At 42.5% G+C, this 23,352-nt stretch overlaps 1 protein-coding gene across 1 annotated transcript in view; it reads right to left on the reverse strand.

Annotated features, from left to right (window-relative positions):
- tubgcp6 (tubulin gamma complex component 6) overlaps positions 1-23,352 on the reverse strand; it is a 57,597-nt gene that overhangs the window by 23,155 nt on the left and 11,090 nt on the right. The window contains exons 7-20 of the mRNA XM_080437127.1: positions 21,692-21,850; positions 19,912-20,033; positions 17,910-17,973; positions 17,340-17,449; positions 15,229-15,320; positions 10,629-10,768; positions 9,185-9,334; positions 7,958-8,039; positions 7,144-7,232; positions 5,918-6,033; positions 5,303-5,441; positions 4,641-4,742; positions 2,363-4,250; positions 1,767-1,937 (exon numbers count right to left, since the gene is read on the reverse strand). Coding sequence (XP_080293253.1) covers positions 1,767-1,937; positions 2,363-4,250; positions 4,641-4,742; positions 5,303-5,441; positions 5,918-6,033; positions 7,144-7,232; positions 7,958-8,039; positions 9,185-9,334; positions 10,629-10,768; positions 15,229-15,320; positions 17,340-17,449; positions 17,910-17,973; positions 19,912-20,033; positions 21,692-21,850 — 3,424 coding nt within the window. The remainder of the gene's footprint in view (positions 1-1,766; positions 1,938-2,362; positions 4,251-4,640; positions 4,743-5,302; positions 5,442-5,917; positions 6,034-7,143; positions 7,233-7,957; positions 8,040-9,184; positions 9,335-10,628; positions 10,769-15,228; positions 15,321-17,339; positions 17,450-17,909; positions 17,974-19,911; positions 20,034-21,691; positions 21,851-23,352) is intronic.

The raw sequence follows: 23,352 nt of genomic DNA on the forward strand, positions 1-23,352 counted from the left end.
AAAAGACATACAGTACCGGCAGTGGTGTAAAGTAACTAAGTATATTTACTCAAGTTAAGTAAAAGTTTTGAGTAAAGTTTTGAGGTATTTTTACTTTACTGGAGTATTTCCAGTTTTCTTTTACTTTACTACTCCACTACATCTCAGAGGCAAATGTTGTACTTTTACTCCACTACAATTATTTGAAAACTTTAGTTTCTAGTTACTTTGCAGATATATATTATTACATTATAAAACATAAACTAACCACTTTAGCCCTATTTTATACCTAGGCTATTTGAAATTAGCCGATCTATAAGCACAACGCGTTGCATCGCGACGCGTTGTGAGCTTAGATCTGCTATTTTCAAACATTTTAGTACTTTTACTTTTGTATATTTTGATACCAATACTTTTGTACTTTTACTTACATGAATTTGTCACTGTCACAATTATTACATAATTGTCTAATCGCAATTATTTGAAATAAATCGCAATAATCTTCATAATCATAAAAAGGAGGGGGGGGAGCTGAAATGGCAGATCAGATCAACAAGATACACAACGCGTCACTTCTTGATGCGTTGTAAGCTTGTAAATCTGCTATTTCCACTGCTGAATTTTTATGTCAATTAATATTATTTCACATATTTTTTAACCGATGGAAGACGGCTCCGTCTTATATCTTTATAAACTGAAGTTGGTTTTGGCCAATACATGTTTGGAATATTATGTGAATTATTCTCAGTTTACAACAGAGTGTCATACTCCTTTCCCTCAATAGCCCTGGGGATCCGTCTATTTGAGCTTGAAGCCTCAGTATTGCCCATACAGTGTTTTTGCCTGAAGGCGGTCCAAAAGGCAACCGTGACTCTGTGACACCTGTCAATCTCAAAGACAACCCACTTCTTATTTTTGAGTGCAAACACAGTAGCAGGCACACAATAAATATTCACCACACTGCTGCCACCATTCCTCCTCCTGGGGGAAAACACTGTCAAAGAATTCCCTTCTGGATTAATAAATATCAAAGAATTTCATGCAGAATTAGCTCTTTGCCTGCCATGGACGCGTTAACGCGTCGAATTCTGTCATGACGTAGCCTGCCAACGACGAGTTTTTGTTTTCAGTGGTTTTCCACTAGATGGCGCTGTTATCTACCCTATGAATGATGATTTCACTGCCTGATGACGACAGACCCGGAATTGACGTCATTTAAAAAAATTTAAGCTTGTTTATTTCCTATGGGGAAATGGCTATATCTCTGCTGGATCTCCGTTCCTCTTGCTTTACGGCAAAAACAAGCCTCATTCAAATGGCCACAGCTGTGCAATGGATTAACCCAAGCGGACATTTTTTTCCCCTATACTATATATTTTTTATATTTTTTTCCCCTATAGTATAGGGACCCCTCAGGGGTCCCTATACTACCGGACCCCTGAGCCGATCTCCGTGAGGACGGAGGTCACGGAGAATATTCCATGATTTTTCAAAGGTACAGTAAAAATCGCAGCAGTGGCACACTATTACACTATTACTCTGGCAGTTAAAGAGTTAATAAAGTATATCTATCTATCTATTTACAGTATCTATCTATTTACAGTATCTATCTATCTCCCTACATATCAATCTATCAATCTATCTATCTAAGTAAACCATTTGACTCTTCCTCAAACAGCGTCTTAATACAAACAGACTTTAAAAAAACTATCATATCCTGGTCCTCCAGTCCACACATGGCAAAAAGTAATCACTTGTTTCCGCTGTGTGCTCTGAGCCGTACTCACACAGGTTGTAGCCATCCTCATACTGCTCCACTTGGTAGTGAGCAGCCAGAGAGAGGACATATTCATGCTCAGAGCGCTCTGCGGGGGACAGGCCCCAGCTGGCTGCCCAGGACCCCATGCCCTCGGCCAGCTGCTGCTGCTGCTGCTCAGCCAGGCTCCCTGATTCCAGACCTGGGAGGGAGTGGTATAGATGGGATGAAATGTTTAGCTGACTTCAACATACTACACAAGGGTCTGAATTTCCTCTCTGTCGGCTGGAAGAAACCTCATATGTCCATAACTGTTACTTTTCTAGATTCAAATTCGAAAATTGCAAAAGTAGCAGATCTACAAGCTCAAAACGTAGATCTGTTACTTTTGATTTCATTTACAAAAAAAACACAAAAAGTAAGAGGTTTCTGCCCGACATCAACGATTTGTATTAAATAATAGCCACATTTCTTGATACAACTTCATGTAAATAACACACACATACACACTCCTTTGCTCTTTCTTTTGCTGCAGTAGGAAGCCTCTGAAACCAATTGTGTTGAATAGGCCCCCAAAATACTTAAAGACATTAAAATAAAGAAACTGAACTTAAACTCATACACCACCTTGATTGTCTGCCGTGTTGTCAGGTTTCTCCTTGCCCATCACCAGGCACCCTCCTCCCAGTGCAGAGTCCGACGAATGACCATGGGTTCCTGGTAGGTGCAGGAGCTGAGTCTGCACCCCTGACACCACACACCCTACGACCAAAGTCGAGTCCGAGGAGTGACCGTAAATACTGCCCGGTAGCGCGGACGGCGGCAGCGGGTGAGCGCCGGACACCACGCAACCCGTCTTTAAAGCGGAGTCCGACGAGTGTCCGTAAACGCTACCGGGCAGAGGGGACGAGACCGGTTGGATTCCAGACACCACACACCCGACCTGGAGGGTGCAGTCGGAGGAGTGTCCGTGGATGTTCAAACGAGGATTTGCTTCGGGCACGTTGGACACGAAACCGCCCACTTTGATGTTGGCGTCGGACGAGTGACCGTGGACGTTTTGGGTGGGGAGGCGGGCGGTCACTTCGGAAACGTGCTCTCCCACCTTGATGTGTGCGTCCGAGGCGTGGCCGTGGATGTTGGGCGAGGGAACGTGGGCGACGAATCCCGAAACGTTCTCCCCGATTTTAATGTGGGAGTCGGAAGCGTGGCCGTGTACGTTGGGGGAATGCAGAGTGGCGGTCACTTCGGAAACGTGCTCTCCCACCCTGATGTGTGCGTCCGAGGCGTGGCCGTGGACGTTGGGAGAAGGAACCGAGGCGACGAATCCCGAAACGTTCTCCCCGATTTTAATATGCGAGTCGGAAGCGTGGCCGTGTGCGCCGGGGGAAAGCAGAGGGGCGGTCACGTCGGAAACGAGCTCGCCGACCTTGATGTGCGCATCGGATGCGTGACCATGGATGCCAGGGGACGGCAGAGGAGCGGTGACCTCTGAAACAAAGTCTCCGACCTTAATGTGAGCATCGGAGGCATGGCCGTGGACGCTGGGCAGCGGATTAGGGCCTTCCACATCCGAAACTAGCTGCCCCACCTCTATGTGTGCATCGGAGGCATGGCCGTGAATATTCCGCGAGGGCAGCGGCGGTGCGCTGCCTTTGGACACATCATGCTCCCCGATTTTAATGTGAGCATCTGAGGGGTGAGCTGGGGTGTCTGTCACAGAGGGCTCTTGCAGAACGGAGCCAGAAGGGGCGGTCAGCGTTTGGTGATCATCGCCAGCACGGCCTCCCTGCTGCTGCGGTGTGGGCGAAGGGCCAGCGACAACTACAGGAGGACGCGAAGTACATTCTCCTCCTTCTGTGAGCACAACAGATCGTACCTCTTCCTGGTTTGACTCTACGATATTATGTTCGACGGCCCGAGTCGCAGTGACACCGCCACCGACCTCTTCTTCTGATGAAGATGGAATCGCCTTCGTCTTGCCATCAGTCGTCGTGTTCCTTGCGTCCGCTGTAGCTTGTGAGGGGTGACCGTGCAGGCTGGCTTTGGGTGCATCATCCGTGGATACCACGTCTGGGGTATACTGGCCCAGGGGGAAACTGGACTGGGACGCGTGGCCGTGGGAGGAGGCTCTGGGCAGAGTCTCCCGGACCTCAGACACGTTCTCCCCAATGGGGATGTGGGAGAAAGAAGGATGCGGGACGCCCGAGGAGATGTCTGGCTCGACAGGCGGCCCCCAGCGAGGCCGGGGCTGGGCCGGGACGTCACCGCCGATGCCCTCCAGAGGACAAAAAGGAGCGCTGAAGTCGTAGTCTACGGGCGGTGGAGTTTCGCAAGAAGCGTCGGGAAGGTCAGACCCGATTTCCTGCATGGCCTGGTCCACCTGCTCACTGTCGGGGGCTTTTGGGGAGTTGGGTGGAAAGTCCTTGGTATCGGTGTCCTCAGAGACGAGAGCAGGGCTGACTGTGGGGGCTGGGGGTGGAAGCTGTCCAGACGGCTCTTGCGAGGCAGATTCCTGAGGAGAAGAGAGGAACGTTGGGAGAAGGGAGTCGTTTCTTAGGGATTATTCTATCGATTACTTTTCCGATTAATCGAATAATCAAGAAGCGAGCATTTTGGATACTGACGTTTTTATTGTATTTTTTATTTTCTTATAATAAATCCATTATCATCAATAGCCTGATTAATCACTTAAGCCCTGGTTTTATACTTTGTCGTTCAACAGTGTAGTGAGCTTTTAGTTCTGTTATTTTCTGTATTTTGATCATCTATTATTTTTCATAATGAATTAAATCGATTAGTTCGATTAACTGTTGCACCCCTAATTGGGGGAGGGCAAAGCACAAGACGAGACAAACATCATAAACTGAGGTTTAGACTGTACGACATGATCAATAAGCTGTACCTGTGTCACTGGTGGTGTGTTCTGTAGCTGTGCTGATGAAGCAGGTAGTAGTACTTCGACCGGCGGTCTCTCCTGGCCTAGGGGATATTTCTCCAGTATAGCCTGTGGATTAGGCCGGATATTTGACCCATTAAGACCTGAGGCGATTCTTAAAAATGTTTTCAAAATCCTAACGTTTAAAAAAAAAAAAAAAAAAAAAAAATGTTTCAAGATTTTTCAAAAGTAGCAGATCTACAAGCTCATAGGGCGGCACTCGGTGCCACGCTATGAGCCTGTATATCTGCTATTTTTGATATTTTTGAAAAAAATGGGTGGGCCCAGGCCTACCTATGCCCACCCGTGGCTACGCCCCTGGTAAACACTGAAAACACGGTTTGGACGTGTTACACGTCTTTGGCACGATGGGCTTTGGGAAAAATGAGTTAAATAATGCCCTACTTTGTCATACTACTGTGTCACACAAAAGTAGCAAAAACTAGCCAATCTGCAAGCTCAAAACGCGGCGTGAGCTTGTAGATCTGCTGTATTTGCTCATTTTGAATTTGAAATCTGAAAATTAACCGTTTTTTCCCCCCCCGACAGTAAAGATATTATACTATATTATCATTTCCATTTTATTCCACTACCGTATGTGATTATTTTGTGGTATGGCATCTACTGACCTCAATTTGCAGATTGTCCTGCATTATGAATTGAGCTCGGGCTTCGTCGAGTCTCATTCGCTGGACCCTCCACATGGCCCGCCTCTCTCTGCGAGCGGCCTCCTCCGATAGGCGGCTGTACCGGGCAATCAGCTCCTTCCTAACAGACAAAATGGTGACTCATCATCTCAAGTCATTACCGCTTTCACAACCGAGCTTCATAAACAAGCGCTCGACTCACAAATCGATTCAGGGGGAACACTTTGGGATCATCGCCGCAAAACTCAGCGACTGGAACGAGGAAGAAAATTCACGAAATTGCTTTGAACGATAGATAAGCCTGAATTTGAATGTTGGCTCTCATTTTCATTTTCATGAGCAAATCATCTGGCAATTAGTGCTCCTCCTACAGTAGATTGATAAAAGAAAATTGAGTGTGTGTGTGTGTGTGTGTGAGAGAGAGAGAGAGAGAGAGGGAGCGAGAGGGAGAGAGTGAAAGAGAGATTTGTAAAGTAATGTGTAAACGGAGTCTGTGCACGCCACGGTTGAGTCTTGCGTGCTTGTGGAAGTCTGCAGTGTGTGTGTGTGCGTGTGCGTGTGCGTGTGTGTGTGCGTGTGTGTGTGTGTGTGTCAAACCTAGCCCTCTCCTCCAGTTGCTCCTCCAGAGATTGCAGTCTTTTCTCTCGGTCCTTCAGCTCCCGTGCAAAGCTGTAGTCATCCTCTTTCTGCTTTGTCTGGGCTGCAGTTCTCCACTGTTGGCAGCGCACACACGCGCACACACACACACAATGTATTTGAAAAGTTTCTGTGCGAGGGACCCCCATAAGAGATTTGTCAACATTCTTCAAAAATAGCCCATCTACTACAAGCTTGTAGATCGGCTATTTTTGAATAGCCGCCCCTCCACACACACAAAAAAGCACATTAACAGGAAACCAAGACTGATGACAGTGCTGTCAAACAAGTCTATGAAGCTATCTATGAAAAAGTTTAATTTGCAACATCATTTTATACAATATGTAATGGGGGGGGTCCTTCCTTCATCTCTCTCTCAGCTAAGGGATCCTTGGCCTGAAAAACGTTGAAGGCCCCTGGTTTAAACTGTTTCCCGTGGAACCCCCTCCCTCCCTCATTGTACCCCTGGGGAGTTCCTCCCGGATCCAGTGAGAGAACCAGTGCATTTCAGTACGTTTCAGTTCAGAAACTGCTCGACACCCACAATAGATAGTAAACGACACTGATGATCATCATCCCCTGAACTTCCCCTGAACTGTGCCATCTGGACGGAGATAACACAACTTTGAGATGGAGGAAAAAGGTTGTTTTTTATTTTGAAAAATCATGAAAAGTTGTGCAAATATTAGAATTTTTTTCTTTACTCAAATCTTTGCTTCTGGGGGTTCCTGGAACTAAATATTTTACAAATGTTCGCTTTAAAAAATATATAATCCAAGATCTTGCCACGAATTTTCACGATTTTTCAAAAATAGCAGATCTACAAGCTCATAGCTGGGTTAATAATAGTTCATTAATCGTAATCGAGGCTAAAGTTTGAAACAATGATAATAATGTCATATCTCCCCAGCCCTAAGTCACAACACCATTTCCATCCTCTGAGTGTAGAGAGAATGCTGATGAATGTCAAGATTGGATTTTAATATTTCATTTGTTTCAATATAAAAACAAATACACAAAATCAGAAAAGAAGACTAATCAGATGAACTATGCAATAACCCAAACTCAACTATGCAAATAACTCACAGGGATGAAGATTCTTTCAAATGTATTAGTAATTACTGTATATTTTTCTGTGACATTCCCCATTTCACTCGCAACACACACAAATAGACACACACACACACCTCCTGCTCCTGCTCCAGGTTCTCTTTCATCTCATCAAAACGCTCCCTCTTTCCAGCCTCCACGACCAGACGCTGTGACACCTGGCGCCCTGCAGGGGGCGAGAAAGAGCACAGCAGGTCACTTACTTCTCCAGATTACACACACACACACATGCACGCACACGGTAACATCACCATCTGCCTCAACACAAACCCATGTTCATATCGCCCTCCCCAAAACCAGCACACACACACACCCCCCCACACACACACACACACACACACACACCCACACTCACATACACACCCACACACACAGAGCAATAGGCCTGAGATGCTGCATGTCTTTTTGAAGTAATAAATGATACGAGGAGTTAACTAAACTATGTGAGTGATGATTAGATTTCACAGCCTGCGGTGCTGGAAGCCGTTCAAAGAGTTTCCTCGCTGTCTCTCGCCCCCATGCCATCTCTCTCTCTCTCTCTCTCTGTGTGTAGTCTCTCTCTCTGTGTGTAGTCTCTCTCTCTCTCTGTATTCTCTCTGTATTCTCTCTCTCGCTCTTCTGCTCTCAACTCCCTCTCAGAGGAGCAAAGTTCGAGGAAGATTCTCGCAGTCACGAGCCAACAGCCAGCAGTGTGGGTTATAATCAGTTATAATCAGTCCTAAGCCATGTGTTAAACAGGTATAATCAGTGAGACGGTGGAGCATGCGTTCGTGAGTGGGTGCCTGCGTGTGTGCGTGTGTGATTGCGCCCCCACATCTGCGGTTGAGCGAGTGCAGTGCATGTGTGTGTGTGTGTGTGTGATAATGCACGGCACGTGCTCGTATCACTCACCACGGATGCTCTCCAGGGTCTTGGCTGCCGACTCTCTGACCTGATTGATCAGCTCCTGGCGTGCCTGCTCCGTGCGCAGGGCCTAACAGAGAGACAGGCAGGGAGGCATCATTAACAAAGATCTATTGGCCTGCCCTCTGGCTTACCTCCTCCTCCCCCCTCCTCCGCCACCCCCGTCCGCCAGTCTATCAGCGAGTCGCGTTAGCGCGGCACAGAATATAGACCGCAGAATACGGTGCCGCCACACAGTTAACCCGTTAAGACCGGGAACGCATCTGTGTCATTTTTAGATTTCCTTAGCTATTAAAAAATAGCAGATATACAAGCTCATAGCAGTAAATCTGCTATTCTTTAGAAAAATCTTAAAACTTTTTGCAAATCTTTGAATTTATATTTCAAATTTCAAATCTACAAATCTCTTCTTAATCCTAACAGTTTTTAGAAAAAAACTTATGTTGCTGTAATCAGTGGTTCTTTTTTCACTTTTTTCATGTCAAGGACCACCCAAATTTATATGTATTTTGGCCGCGGAGCCCCAACCCAAAATTACATGTATTTGGCCGCGGCGCCCCATCTCAAAATATGTTTGAGAAGCAAAGATTTGAGTGAAAAATGTTCGCTTTAAAAATATATATATATTCAATGTTTTGCAAACATTTTCATGATTTTTCAAAAATAGCAGATCTACAAGGTGCCGCGCTATGAGCTTGTATATCTGCTAATTTTTTAAAAGCCAAAGTATTAAAATAATGGTTAAAGTGGTTACACTAGACGCGTTCCCGGTCTTAATGGGTTAAGATGATGGCAATGTATCAGTCTAATGGCCTGCTGCTGAAGTTCTCCGTACTTGAGGCGCAAAGTGTCACTCTCATTTATCAAATTATTGCAATAAAGTTTGTGTCTTTTTTCCATACGCAACCGCATTCAATTGTTAAAGTCACGTTAAAGACAAGTATTGGGTTGAATTTCAAACGCATACATATTACATGCATACAAGGTGACTCCACTTCCACTCTCACAGAATACAGAATACATAACTGCCACTCCAGTCAATATGTCATACATGAAGAAACTAGTAATTCATTGAGAATTAATCATTAATGTGGCTCTTGCGATCCACACAGGAATGGCATCTATGACTAATGACTCAATATTTGGGCACGTGTGTATATTATAAATACACACACACTTTTGTTCCTTCTTTAAAATCAGTATCAGTCGCAATACCTGCTCCTCCCTGCTGATGGCGCTGTGCTTAGCGATTCTCTCCATGCGGCCGCGGTACACGGCACAGTCCCTCTCGATCTCCTCCACCTCCTGCAGGGAGAAGGTGACAGCGATGCGCGGCACCGGCAGCTCCGACCCGCAGATGTAATGCTGTGTGGGGAGAACACGGTTAAACAAGGATGTCAGCTCATTAGACTAGGAGGTGCAGACAGGAGATAAGAGGTTGGGCTTTCCGTCAATGTCGGGGCAAAGTGTAAAAATGATTAAATCAAAAAGCTCAGAAAAAAATCTGAAAGAACAAAAACTGACTTTCAAATTAGTTGATTTTAAATTTGACTTTAATATAAGCCTTCTGTCTAAAATGTAAAGGGCATTTTAAAAACAATAGGTGGGGGGGCTATTGTTTTTAAAATGCCCTTTATATTTTAGACAGAAGGTAACATTTGCTGCCCCTGCTTTCTAATTGTCTCCTAAACCAGTGGATCTCAAACTGGGGTCCAGGGGGACCCCCAGGGGTCCTTGAGGAGATACGGGACTGTACGGGTCCATTTGGTTCCATTTGTACCCTCTCATAGTTAGGATTTCTTAATATAAATTAGACTGTGGTCCCAGAGATAGACTATGGTATCAAATGGGGGTCTGTGGTCCTAATGCATATCAAACTGGGGGTCCTTGAAATTAAAAGGTTTGAGAACCACTGTCCTTAAACTGAACTCTAAAAACTCTCACATGTATAGAATGGACTTTGGAGGGCCTTTTGTCGTGTCCATGTCAAACTAAGGAAAAAGGGGATGAGTGCAGTGGTGGAAAGTAACTAATTACATTTACTCCAAATTTTGAGGTACTTTTACTTTATTTGAGTATTTCCAATATTCAATACTTTTACTTCTACTACACTACATCTCAGAGGCAAATATTGTACTTTTACTCCACTATGATTATTTGAAAACTTTAGTTACTACAGTAGTTACTTGTAGATTTTAATTATTATTACAAAACCTACATTAACCACTTCACCCATTAAACTTTGGCTGTTTGAAAATAGCTAATCTATAAGCTCACAACGTGTCACATCGCGACGCGTTGTGAGCTTGTAGATCTGCTATTTTCAAAAGATTTGAAATGGGACATTCTGCATAATGAGTACTTTTACTTAAGGTACTTTAAGTATATTTTGATGCCAATACGTTTGTACTTTTACTAAAGTAAATTTTGCACACCGGAGTGTTTCTACATTGCAGTATTGATACTTTTACTTAAGTAAAAAAATATGTACCACTAGACGAGTGTCACTTGAGGCTGAAGCAATTTGTAATCTGTCTGTCTGTCTGTCTGTCTGTCTGTCTGTCTGTCTGTCTGTCTGTCTGTCTGTCTGTCTGTCTGTCTGTCTGTCTGTCTGTCTGTCTGTCTGTCTGTCTGTGGGTCTTGCACGTATTAAAGCAACCTGTGGGCAGCAGATCTTGAGGAGGTTGATGGTCTTTCCACAGACGTACACGTCGTTGGCAATGTGTCTCAGGAACACGGGGACACAGTCCTCCACATCCTTGGAGATTAAGGTGTAGCCTTGCACCCAGAAGTGCTTGTCTGCGGAAAATATACCAGGGATAATAAGCTTATGAGATAAGATCAGATTAAATGAAACATTATATCGATCCCCGGAGGGACATTTCAGGTGTCAAGAGCAGCAACAGCAAGTGACTGTGAGAATGAAAAACACAGGAGAAAACCCCAAGATAAATAAGAATAAAGATAGAAAATGATCAAATAAAATAATGAGCTTTTAGAGGCTGGCTGGCCCTAGATTTTGTCACTGCCTCTGTGAATGAATGAGATTATGTATGTACAATCTATCAAAAATATGAATGTACAGTACTTCAACTTCAAACTACTTTATTTTCCTTTCGGAACTTCGTTTGTGCAGTGGTTAAAAGACAACATACAGTCACAATACATACAGTGGATACCCAGGTCACTGTAAAAACACTAACAACATTTAGAACTACAGTACTACAGTCCGGGCTCCACCAGACCTAGGCGTTCAGCAGTCTGATGGAGGCTTAGCTGAGCCCCTTTTGGTGAATGTCGAGGCTCTGTATCGACGGCCTGAAGGCATTAGTCTGTAAAGGGTGTGAAGGGTGTGTGTGTTCAGGGTTGCCAGATCTGCTTATTATAATTTCCCCGCAATAATTTATTTTCAAATAGCTGATGTATATGTTAAAGTGCTCATGTGGCCCATAGTCGATGATTCCCAGACAATTTATGAAACACCTTACATAATCGTAACACAATACATTATGTGAGAATACATTATGAGTGTCAGTGGTGTAAAGTAACAAAGTACATTTACTCAAGTACTGTACTTTTTACAGTTTTTGAGGTATTTTACTCTACTGGAGTATTTCCACTACACCTCAGAGGCAAATATTGTTGCTACTCCACAACAATGATTTGAAAATTGTAGTACTTTGTAGATGTTTATTATTATCACAAAACATACAGTAACCACTTCAGCCCTATATAAATGTCAGCCATTTGAAAACAGCCGATCTACAAGCTCATCACGACGCATTGTGAGCTTGTAGATCTGCTATTTCCCTAGATCTGATATTTCCCAAAGATTTTTATACACTTTATACAGTTGAAAACTTGTGAAATGGGATATTCAGCATAATGAGTACTTAAACTTAGTACACTGTACTTTTACTCAAGTAAATTTTGAATTCCGGACTTATGCTTGTAACAGAGTATTTCTACATTGCATTTCTACTTTTATTTAGGTAAAAATTTTGACTACTTTTTCCACCATTGAAGAGTGTTATATTGTGCTGGCTTTGTGTTTAGGTTAATAACTGTCCTGCAGACATTGGACGTGTTAGTTACATAATACATAATCAGCGTTTCTCTGCCCTTGCTCGTGTTAATTCAGTGCAATCCTTCCATCAGTTGTTTTGTTTATTTAAAAGATGATCCATCACTAATACTTTGAGCCACTTTTGTTGTCCAACATGATTATATAAAATATATTCATGCTTATGAACATATTATTATTATTATTTTAATTCACAGCACTTTAGGATTTTATGATTATTTTTTTATTGTATTGATAGTTATTTTATTGTACACAGCTGGTCCCGAGTATGATTTTTGTTTCATGTGCAAAAAGAATGTAAATGATAAATAAAGTGAACCTTGACTACAGGAGCAGTACTCGTCTCTCAATGATACAGTGCTCATTTTAGACGAAATTAAAGGTAGGGTAAGTGATTTTATTTAGTTAAAATAAGTGTTAAATAGCTCTATATTCTGATAGTACTCATTGCTATAGTGTGTTTGTTCAGTAACAGGAGTCTCCTTGTCTCTCTAGCTCTTTATTAAACAAAACATTTATTTTCAGGTCAGGATACCAATTTTATCCAATCAGGATAGAGAACTCAGACAGGATACAGATTAAACAAGTGGAATTGGAAGTGATGACAAAGAAATGAGCAGACAGAATTGGCACCAGAACACTATAAAAATGAAGCTGTACTCTCTCCTGATTGGCTGAAATTCTGTCACCTACCAAACAAAAAAGTTTTCTGTTTATTAACGAGCTGACAGGTAGACCCTGTTACTGAACAAACACTCCATAGCAATGATTACTATCAGAATATAGAGCTTTAACGTTTTCACAAAAAAAACATTTGTTTTAACCAGAAGATATCACTCACCCTACCTTTAACACTGCATTGGTAGGTCTGAAACTTTCCCTTATTAGTATTACTCGTGTGGTATTATTGCAAAGCTCTGTGGCTTGAATTGGCAGTTGGAAATTGTTAAACACTTAGCTCAGTGATCCTAAGCAAAAAAGCACAGGGGGACGTGAACGCACAGGAGGGGCTTCCACAGAGCTCTTTTACTGAAAGGCCCGCAGCTTTGCCAAGAAAGCTTAGCCGCTGATTACTTCACTGGCGACGGTCTTGGAGGAGAACGATGACATTTGAGTGTCCTCCAACGAAAAAAAAGAAGAGCGAGAGAGCGAGGAGCGCCCAGGTTCACTGCAGGAGTTGATGAGGTGTAGCCGATGGGCAAATGAACCTCTAAGCCAGACAGAGATGAGGCGACGCGTTGACCTTGAAGGTGGTGGTGGTCGCTGTTGTATGATGTACAATGTTTTACACGGGAATGGTGTCACATTCACAGGCCTTGTTTTTAACCCTAGCGTCACAATTTTGGGCATGTCATATAGATTCGAATAAAAAAGACTAAAATAAAAAATACATTTGGAAAATGTTTCAACAATAGCAGATCTAACACGTTGCAAGGTAGTAGATCGGTAGCCTGGTTCGAGACGAATCTACCATTGCAAAAGAAAAAAAAATTAGGTCTGGCCACTCTCAATGGAGATTGGATTTCTCTTCCTCCCTCTGAAGTTGTGAGGGACCAATCATGGCCCAGTATGCAAATATGGGTCAGGTTTATCACCAGAGGCATTTTTTTTTATTTGCCCCTCGGAAATGCAGGTTCCACACAGAGATTCCAGACTAATATCTACGCAGTGATATTAGTCTGGCCATGCCAGGCTAGTAGATCGGCTGTCAGTTTGCCTTTTTGATGGACACAAATCACTGGTTGGATTGATTTACAGGACACATTCTAGCTATATTGCATGCACTGAAAATGCACGGGTGCATTTAAAATGCACGTAACATGCATGTACAAAAAATATACCCATGATCCCGTCCTCACACTAATGGACATTAATTCTAAATACGAGACATGCTTTGCACGGCCAGGCTAAAATGGGTAAAAACGAAACCACAAAGGCTTGGATAAACGCAACAAATCGCTGAGGGAGAATGAAGAGTTTGTCTGTGTTTTTAAGCCCTGTGAGCCCAGCCTCAACTCTCCCCTTTTCTCCACTTTGAAGTCTCAAGTCATTAATTAGACCGGAGAGGAAAAAAAGAGAAAAAAAAGGAAAAAGAAATCCAAGTCTACCGCAGCCAGAGAAAAGTTTTTATTTTTTTTACCCTGAGCAATTATCAGCGGAAACTAATTTATTTTAGAAATCACCAACAAGGGGAAACGGCTCGAGAGTCGAGAGTGAAAACAAAAGCAAAGAAACATAATTTCAGCGAGAGAAACAACCGCAACGTGCACACCATCAATTATTTGTTAACCCATTAAGACCGGGAACACGTCTGTGTCTTTGGCTATTCAAAAATAGCAGATATACAAGCTCATAGCGCGGCACCGAGTGCCGCGCTATGAGCTTGTAGATCTGCTATTTTTGAAAGATTGTGAAAATGTGTGCATATCTTTGAATGTATCTTTTTTAAAGCGAAAAATTTTAACTCAAACCTTTGCTTCTGGGGATTCTACAAATGTCTTCTAAATCCTAACAGTTTTTTGGAAAAAAAACGTATGTGGTTCTCAAACTTTTTCATGTCAAGGACCCCCAAAATTATATGTATTTGGCCGCGGACCCCTATCTCAAAATATGTTGTTCCAGGGAACCCCAGAAGCATTTGAGTAAAAAAAATTGCTTTCAAATATATATATATTCAAACATTTGGCCCCAAAAAAACACTATTTTTCGAAAATAACAGATCTGCCGCGCTATGAGCTTGTAGATCTGCTATTTTTGAATAGCCAAAGAAATCTAAAAGATGACAGAGATGCGTTCCCGGTCTAGATGGGTTAATTTGTGCCTGCAAACAGCTTAGCGTGAGGCCAGTCCCCTCACTCACCCCCCGCACACCTCACTGATATATTATCGTCCAATGATGAGATTCGGGGTGCAGCCGCTACAGTTTACAAGGACAAAGTCCAACTAAAGCTAGAAGGGCCGTAATTAAATGAAACGGCTACGTTTTTTTCTGCCTGACAGCCTGTCTGAGAGGCTCTGAATTTCCATAGACTGTCATTATTTTTACAAGGCTAAGACCTGTGCAATTACTGCCTATTCACAGCAATCTGTGATGTGATGTGGCTGTGGGGGGTGTGTGTGTGTGTGTGTGTGTGTGTGTGTGTGTGTGTGTGTGTGTGTGTGTGTGTGTGTTTACCTCTGATACTGAGGTAGTCCTCGTTGACTTGGATCATGAATTCACCGTACACGTCCCGGAACACACCGCTGTACACCCAGTCATAGACAAATCTACCAGGAAGGTGATAGAAAAGGAAAAGGTAAAAATCTAAACTTCACACACAGCACCTGCTGTCGGGCGGGTAGAAACCTCTTATCTCCATATTCTGACTTTTTCTGTTTTTCCGTAAATTAACACCCTACTTGATCATACTACAGCGTCACACGTTGTGGTATGATCAAAAAGTAGCAGATCCACAAGCTCGAAACACGGCGCGAATCGGCGCGGTTCGTGCTTGTGGATCTGCTACTTTTGAGGCGTTTGACCATTGAGACCTGGAACGTTGAGCTAAAAAAGCATTATTTTACACTTTGGCTATTCAAAAATAGCAGATATACGAGTGCCGCGCTATGAGCTTGTAGATCTGCTATTTTTGAAAAATCGAGAAAATGTGTGCAAATTAATATATTTATATTATTTAAAATTTTTAACTCAAATCTTTGCTTCTGGGGGGTCCCTGAAACAACATATTTTGAGATGGGGGTCGGCGGCCAAATACATATAATTTTGGGGGTCCTTGACATGAAAAAGTTTGAGCACCACTGATATAGAAACATACGTTTTTCAGAAAACTGATTTAGAAGACATTAGTAAGAATCGGCCTCAGGTCTTAATGGGTTAAATCTTGAAAAGTAACAGTTTTGGACACGTGAGGTTTCCACCCGACGAAGACGGTATTATCTTCTTCCATCTTCTTCTGTAACTGTGACATGTGTACAAAATGTGTCTCTATCTGTACACTGTCAGAGTTAAATGAACACAGAGGATTTTTACAGTAGATTGGGGTCCCAGAGTTACATTTATTTCAATCAAATAGGGGTCAGTGGGCTAATGCATATCGTCAGACTGGGCTTACTTGTAATTAAAAAGTAGGAGAAAGAATCACTGAAATGCCATATTATGATGACTAGATCCCTAGACAAGGTGTAATTGTGCAGAGACAGAGCAGAACTGGCAGGCACAAATTGGTCTATTATAGAACACTGTACCTGCAGCAACTTCTTTAACATCAGTATGTAAAGTTCTGTTTGGAACTTGCTAGTTGTCTGTGTTTCTGTGTTTTATATCTGTATGTGTCTTACATGTTGATTTGTGTGTGTGTGTGTGTGTGTGTGTGTGTGTAGGGGTGCGTGTGTGTGTGTGTGTGTGTGTGTGCAATCTTATTTTTTTGGCTTTTATGCCTTTATTGATAGGATTGTAGTCTAGACAAGAAATGGGGGGAGAGATGGGGAGTGACATGCAGCAAAGGCCGTCGGGATCGGGACTCGAACCCGCAACGCGCTGTCAGGCTACTTTAGAGCCTAGGTGCTTGGACCGCTACGCCACCGGTCCAGGCCATTGTGTGTGTAATCTTGACAGCATTGCAAATGAGGTCAAACCTTAATGCTCTTTGAGAACAAATAAGGTTTAAAACTAAAAGGCAAATGATGGCGGCATGTTACTGTGTGTACACAACTGCATATGATGTTAATGTTTCTAAAAGAACATGTACACTCCTGATGCTATTGATCCTAGAGGAAGTACACACCTGCATAATGATGCCAACGTTCTAAACATTTCAAACGTGATTTCAGCAAAAGCTACTTTGACAACAGTACGGTGGCTCTCGTGTGACAATAATACTGCAGTGACTTCCCTGAGGTCCTACACGACACATATATACTAGAAAATGTATTTTCGAGCGATATAAATAAGCAGATTACACCACGGCCGCATACTCCCGTTTCGGAACTGCGGCGGGGGTCCGCCAAAATAGACAACATTGCTCGTTATGAATTTGGGCTTCTGGACCACTCTTATGGGGAGTTAACAACCTCAAATAAAGGTAAGAAAAAGCCTGGGGCGAAATTCTCCTTTAAGCAAGGATTTAAAAGCCTCGATAGACTAGGCGGATCTAATGTGAAGGGGGAGGTTATTCCAGAGCTTACTTTATAATAATGGAGCAAGCACAACAAACAAAAAAGAATCTCAGTCACGTCTTTTTACACCTGTAAAAACCTGTGCTGTGACTCTGATGTGAAGCGACTGACCGTGTGTAGGGCTCACAGCTGCTCTTCAGCAGGGACAGCAGCACAGGGTAGTTCTCGTTGCTGCAGTTGCTCTGGGCTTCGTTGTAGAGGTAGGACAACATCTTCACGCCCTGCGGGGGGAGACAAAGAGCAGCTGGCTTGACACTGATTCCATCTGATTAGCACACAATACAAAAGCGGCCTGGTTCCCTCAAGACGCAAAGTTTTAAATTTGATGTCTCTCCCCCCGGGGACTCAAAGACACAAAAATATATGATGACTTAATCACTTCTTAAGCCCTGTTTCAAAAACGGTAAGAATAGCAGATCTACAAGGACACACAACGCGTCGCATTGCGACACGTGGTGTTGCTTGTTTTTTATGGGCTATATTGTGGATATTTGTTTTTATTTCACAAGTGCAAACATTGGAAAGGGTTGAGGACCCCCCCCCCAAAAAGAATCATGCGGGGTCCCGACCCACAGGTTGAGAACCACTGGCCTAACCAAAAAATGGGTCCAAGTGTTTGAGAACCGCTGGCATAAAACTAACGGACAGACAGACAGACATTTACAGATCAGCACCACTCACCACAGGGAAGGTAGCCTGGCCCACGCCCGAGGGCCCGTCCACACAGCACAGCTCTGACAGGTACCTTGGATTTAACACAGTACACACACATTTGTCATATTTAACCCATTAAAACCGGGAAAGCATCTGTGTCCTTTTAGATTTTAGCTATATTTATTATATAGCAACATACGTTTTTCAGAAAACCCTTAGGATTTAGAAGAACAGTTAACAGTTTAACACAAATCTTCTCTTCTGGGGGGGTCCCTGGCACAAAACATTTTCAGATGGGGGGGGGGGGTCTGCGGACAAATCATTTTAGGGGTCCTTGGAAGGAAAAAGTACTACCCTTAGGGTAAGGAACTACTGATTTAGAAGGTATTTGTAGAATCGGCCTCAGGTCCCAATTGCCCTTCTGGGACATTAATAAACTTGAACCTTGAACCTTGAACCTTAATGGGTTAAAGGGATATTTCACTTTTTTTTCTCCTCAGGCTTTTGGGTGCACCCCGGACAGTTTTTAAGTTGCTTGATTCATTATTTAGCTGCATTTTATCAGACACGCCCCCTTCCTATGCAAACCTAGTGTAACTTCAAACTCCATTTTAACCATGTTAGATTCATCAGAAACACCCGTCCTTGGTTCTGGTGACTGACATTGTCCTTCTAATACGTGAGGAGACCATGTTTTTTCAATTACTTTTTTCATTTATTTTTAATATTTTTTTGGGAAAATGAAAAAAATGAAATACAATAGCAAAATCCAATTAAATAAATGAAAAAAGTAATCGAAAAACCACGGCCCCCTCACGTATTAGGAGGGCAGGGTAAGTCCCCAGAACCAAGGATGGGTGTTTTTGATGAATCTAACATGTTAAAAATGTTTGAAGTTATAATGGGTTTGTACAGGAGGGGGGCATGTCTGATAAAATGAATATCAAATATCTAAATACTGAATCAAGCAACTTAAAAACTGTCTGGGGTGCTCACAAAAGCCTGAGTAGACGATAAAATGACAAAAAAAAAAATTGTAATTGAAATATCCCTTTAACACAGCTACTGGTTGTTAATATATCATTTATGTCTGCAGGTCAAGAGTCCAAAATACACAGCACAGCTTCCAGCACGTAACTAACTATGATAACTTTATAACATTTCTTAAGGTCAATATTGGTTTAAAATGCATAATTTAGTAATGCATAAGAGATGAAAGTTATCTCGTCTTGTTTACGTTAATATGAATACGGTTTGTTAGACTTCCTCTAAAAAAAAGTGGTATATTTTACAGTGAAGAAGAAACAACTACGGGTTTGGTAGATGTTGACTGGGGGGTCCACCAGGGGTCTGGCCATGGCCTACTTTTTTCCCCTAAAAAAAAACAATCTCTTCACCAGAAATAGCTCACAATGTTTTTTTTTTTTTTTCGCATTCCTAAGCCAATAATTTGATGACCGGCAGCGGACCGGCAGAGACACAAAGAGTCTCCTTTGTGTCTCCTACCGGAACCGCTGCCAACCGGTCCGCTGGTCATCAAAATTATTGGCTTAGGAATGCGACAAAAACAAAAAAAAAATCACACCCAGTGTGAAGTGGGCGGTGTGGTCATCATAGTGATGGAAACTCACTTCCAAATAAAAATGATTTTTGGAAGTGCATAATCCTATTTATAGGTTATTAATGTCATCATGTGTCTCGCTAGCCAATCACAGTGCTGAATAGAGTCAGCCAATAGAGTCAGCCAATCACAGTACAGGAAAGTGGGCCAAGTGGGCCAATCACAGTGCAGGAAACTAATACTAATGAGGCGTCCCAACCCCACTTATAGGAAATATCCATGAATTCAAGTCTCCATGGGCTGACTAATCAGCTAAACGAAAAAATATATATTTTGGGGGGGTGAACTATCCCTTTAATTAACGAAGAAACACATTTGAAACTCTGAGATACAGGGTCTCTGCCCGACAGTGACGATATATAGTAACAACAATAATAATCAGTGCTGACAGCTGACGTGGTCTCTCACCTGAGCTGCCGGCCCACTTTGCGGAAGAGGAAGCCGATGGTGATTAAGGTGAGTGTGGGCGGGGTGCTGAGGACACAGGCTCTGTAGTAATGCAGGTACTTCCTCAGACCACCTGTGAAAGCCTAGGAGACAGACGCACACATTTTTCATTTCCTTTAGCTACACAGCGCAATGTAGTGTGTACCCTAGCTGAATGCATGAGTGTATCATCTATTGCTATTGTACCGCTCGTCCAGTGGTGGAAAGTAACTAAGTATTTCCAATTGTCAATACTTTTACTTCTACTCCACTACATCTCGGAGGCAAATATTGTACTTTTACTCCACTACAATTATTTGAAAACTTTAGTTACATACATTAACCACTTTAGCCCTATTTTATACCAAGGCTATTTGAAAATAGCCAATCTATCTGCTATTTTCTATCTGCTATTTTCAAACATTTTAGTACTTTTACACCAATACCAAAGATACCAATACTTTTGTACTTTTACTCAAGTAAATTTTGAATTCCGGACTTTTACTTGTAACCGAGTGCTTGAGTATTGATACTTTTACTTAAGTAAAACATTTGAATACTTTTTCCACCACTGACCGCTCACCACAGTCCAACCATTCTAACTAAGGCTTTGTTCAAAGTGCAGGCAAATGCGATTTGTTTCTCAAAATATGATCTTTAGGACTGACTGTCCACACTTGTTATTTGCAAGTAATCGGATCATGATTGTGTATTCAGACATCGTAGAACTATCCGCAGTGATTCTCTTTTTTTGTGCTCAGTACCGGTCCGGGAGTACTTGGATTTCTGAATCCAAGTACTCCCCATTACACTACTGCAACATTTTTGCTTTGAAAATATTCAGAAGGGGATCTCTGATAACAAATCAAAGAAAAAGCTCCCACACACTGTCTGGATCAAATCGACGTTTCGGTCGTTAGACCTTCATCGGGACAGACATGTCCCCGATGAAGGTCTAACGACCGCAACGTCGATTTAATAAAGAGCATCCTTTTAGCAAGTTCCAGACAGTGTGCGGGGCCTTTTTCTTTGATTTGTTATCGCAGAGCCCCTTCTGAACATTTGCCTACGCACCTGTCACCAACCTTGGAGGTGTGCATCAGCCTTCTTCTAAAAGCTTTGAAAATATCGACATAAAAAGTCCAGCTTTTAATCTTGTTAACTCATTCAGTGCCATTGACGTCTAAAACGTATTTTTTTTCCAACGCCCAGAGTGCCATTGACGTCTACGACGTCCAAACCCAGGGGACCCATTAGCTGAGAGAGAGAAGAAGCAGGGACCCCCACTACATATTGTGTTGCAGATTAAATTATTTCATAGACAGCTTCATAGACGTGTTTGACAGCACTATCATTGTGTAGTGTTGTGTTGGATTCATGTTAATGTGTATTTTCAGACAGTTAACAACCCTCAATACTTAGAAAATGTACTTTTCCCCCCTACACCAGACCTCTTTGTCGAAAATAGCCGATTTACAAGCTTGATTTACGAGCTTGTAGATCGGCTATTTTCGGCCAATGTTCCTCTCAAGAGTAGGGATGCTATTGCTAGGTTTAAAAAAAAATAAAGATTCCTATCACACAAAGATTTGGCGGCCCCCCCTGTAGTAACTCTAAGGACCCCCTAGGGATCCCGGACCCCCTGTCGAAGACCCCTGCTTTAATCCATGCAATTCCTAATAATCTGATTTGGGACTGCCATTCTGCAACATCAGCCTAAATGTGTGTGTGTGTGTGGTGTGGTTGTCACTGCAGGTGTTACCTGGAAGACGAGGCCCTTCTTGTTAGCACTCTGCAGGGCGAAGCGGCTGAGCCTCAGGTAATAGGTGCCATACTGAGCCAGTTCACCCAGGAGACGGGAGACGCTCTCTGGGGAGGCTCCTGAGACACACACGCCTGGCCTGACGTCAAACTGCACACACTGCGGAGGAGAGAGCAAACACAAACGTTTTGGTGGTGATATAAAAACAGGAGAGATAGAAGCGGTAGGACTGGAGCCTAGATACTACAGAGAGGGGGACAAAAAACAAACAAATACAAAACAACAAACAGTCACACTTTTGGGGTCCGATGCCGATCCTCATTTTGGAAGGGTCCTAGATTACTGATTACCGAAATGTTTACCGATATTTTGTAAAAAGTGCAATATTTTCAAGCAATTTGGAAAAACTTTGATTTGATTAACATTTCTATGTGACCATTTAACTTATAAGCAAACAAATGAATACACATTTGTTTGGGAAACATTTAAAATCTATGCATCGGCTGCATAATTGCAGATACCGATGTCATTAAAAAAAGGAATGACCCATATATCGACCAAACCAATATATCGGTTGTGCTCTAGTCATCACATTATGGTAGCAGTATGTATCTTTGATATTAACTCTTTGACTGCCAATGACGAGATTTCTCGTCATATTTTGCAATGGCTCACAGTGCCAATTATGAGATTTGTGTTTTCAGTGGTTTTCCACTAGATGGGGTTGTTCGCTCGCCTATGGGTCACCGTTCGGCTCCCAGAGAAGGAAAGGGTCAGCGGGTCACGTGATCGCAAAAAAAACTCTGTTTCTGTTGCTATTGAACGGATGCTCGCGGCGGCTCGCTTTCCCCCCCCCGATTCTACGAGACTCGGATACGTCTTTTAAACACACTGACACTTTACCAAGAAAAAGCAGATATACTCCATTATGTGGACTGGGCCTACACATGATTCTTCCACAATTCTGTAGTTTTAGTAGAGGTGTTAGGGCATTGAGTGTTATGCAACTCATGATCAAATGCACACAGCACACAGGCATCAAAGTAAAAAGAACTAAGCAAAAAATAAAGTCAAAAACTGAGTAAACAATTTTGTACTGTCACCTCCAGACAGTCTGGGTGCCTTGAAAAATCTAAAAGGCAAATTTCTCCTGCATAAATACCTACGACGTCTTGGAAGTTATTTTCCATTCTAAAAAAGATTATCTGTATCTTACATTATCATAGAGATAGACATTTATCCAGCGACAATTTATTCAGACTACACAAAAGAATATGGTAAAAAAAAAAGAAAAGCTGATGCAATCAACGGGCACTTTGTTACTTAAGACGATGACAGATGACTGGCGTGGAAAAATTCAAATTAGCTATGAATAACAATTGCTGGAAATCTTGAAGATCAATAGGAGATATTTGCAAAGCACAACAGAGACGGGAGGGAAGAAGGGAGACCATTTATGTCAGGAAGGAAATGCCCAGGCGTGAGATTGGATTCTGAATGGCTGTGCCTTTTACTGTACCTCCGGCACTTCCTCAATGGAAGAGAAAATAATCTATTTTTCTGCTTTCCTCCAACATTTTTTGATTGATTGATTACTTTATTAGTGAGAAATGTAAACGGCACGTGGTACAGACATTAAGGCTAAAAGGAGAACACAAAAA

The sequence above is a fragment of the Gymnoscopelus braueri genome, assembly GCF_963280865.1.
Source record: "Gymnoscopelus braueri genome assembly, chromosome: 9".
NCBI lineage: Eukaryota > Metazoa > Chordata > Actinopteri > Myctophiformes > Myctophidae > Gymnoscopelus > Gymnoscopelus braueri.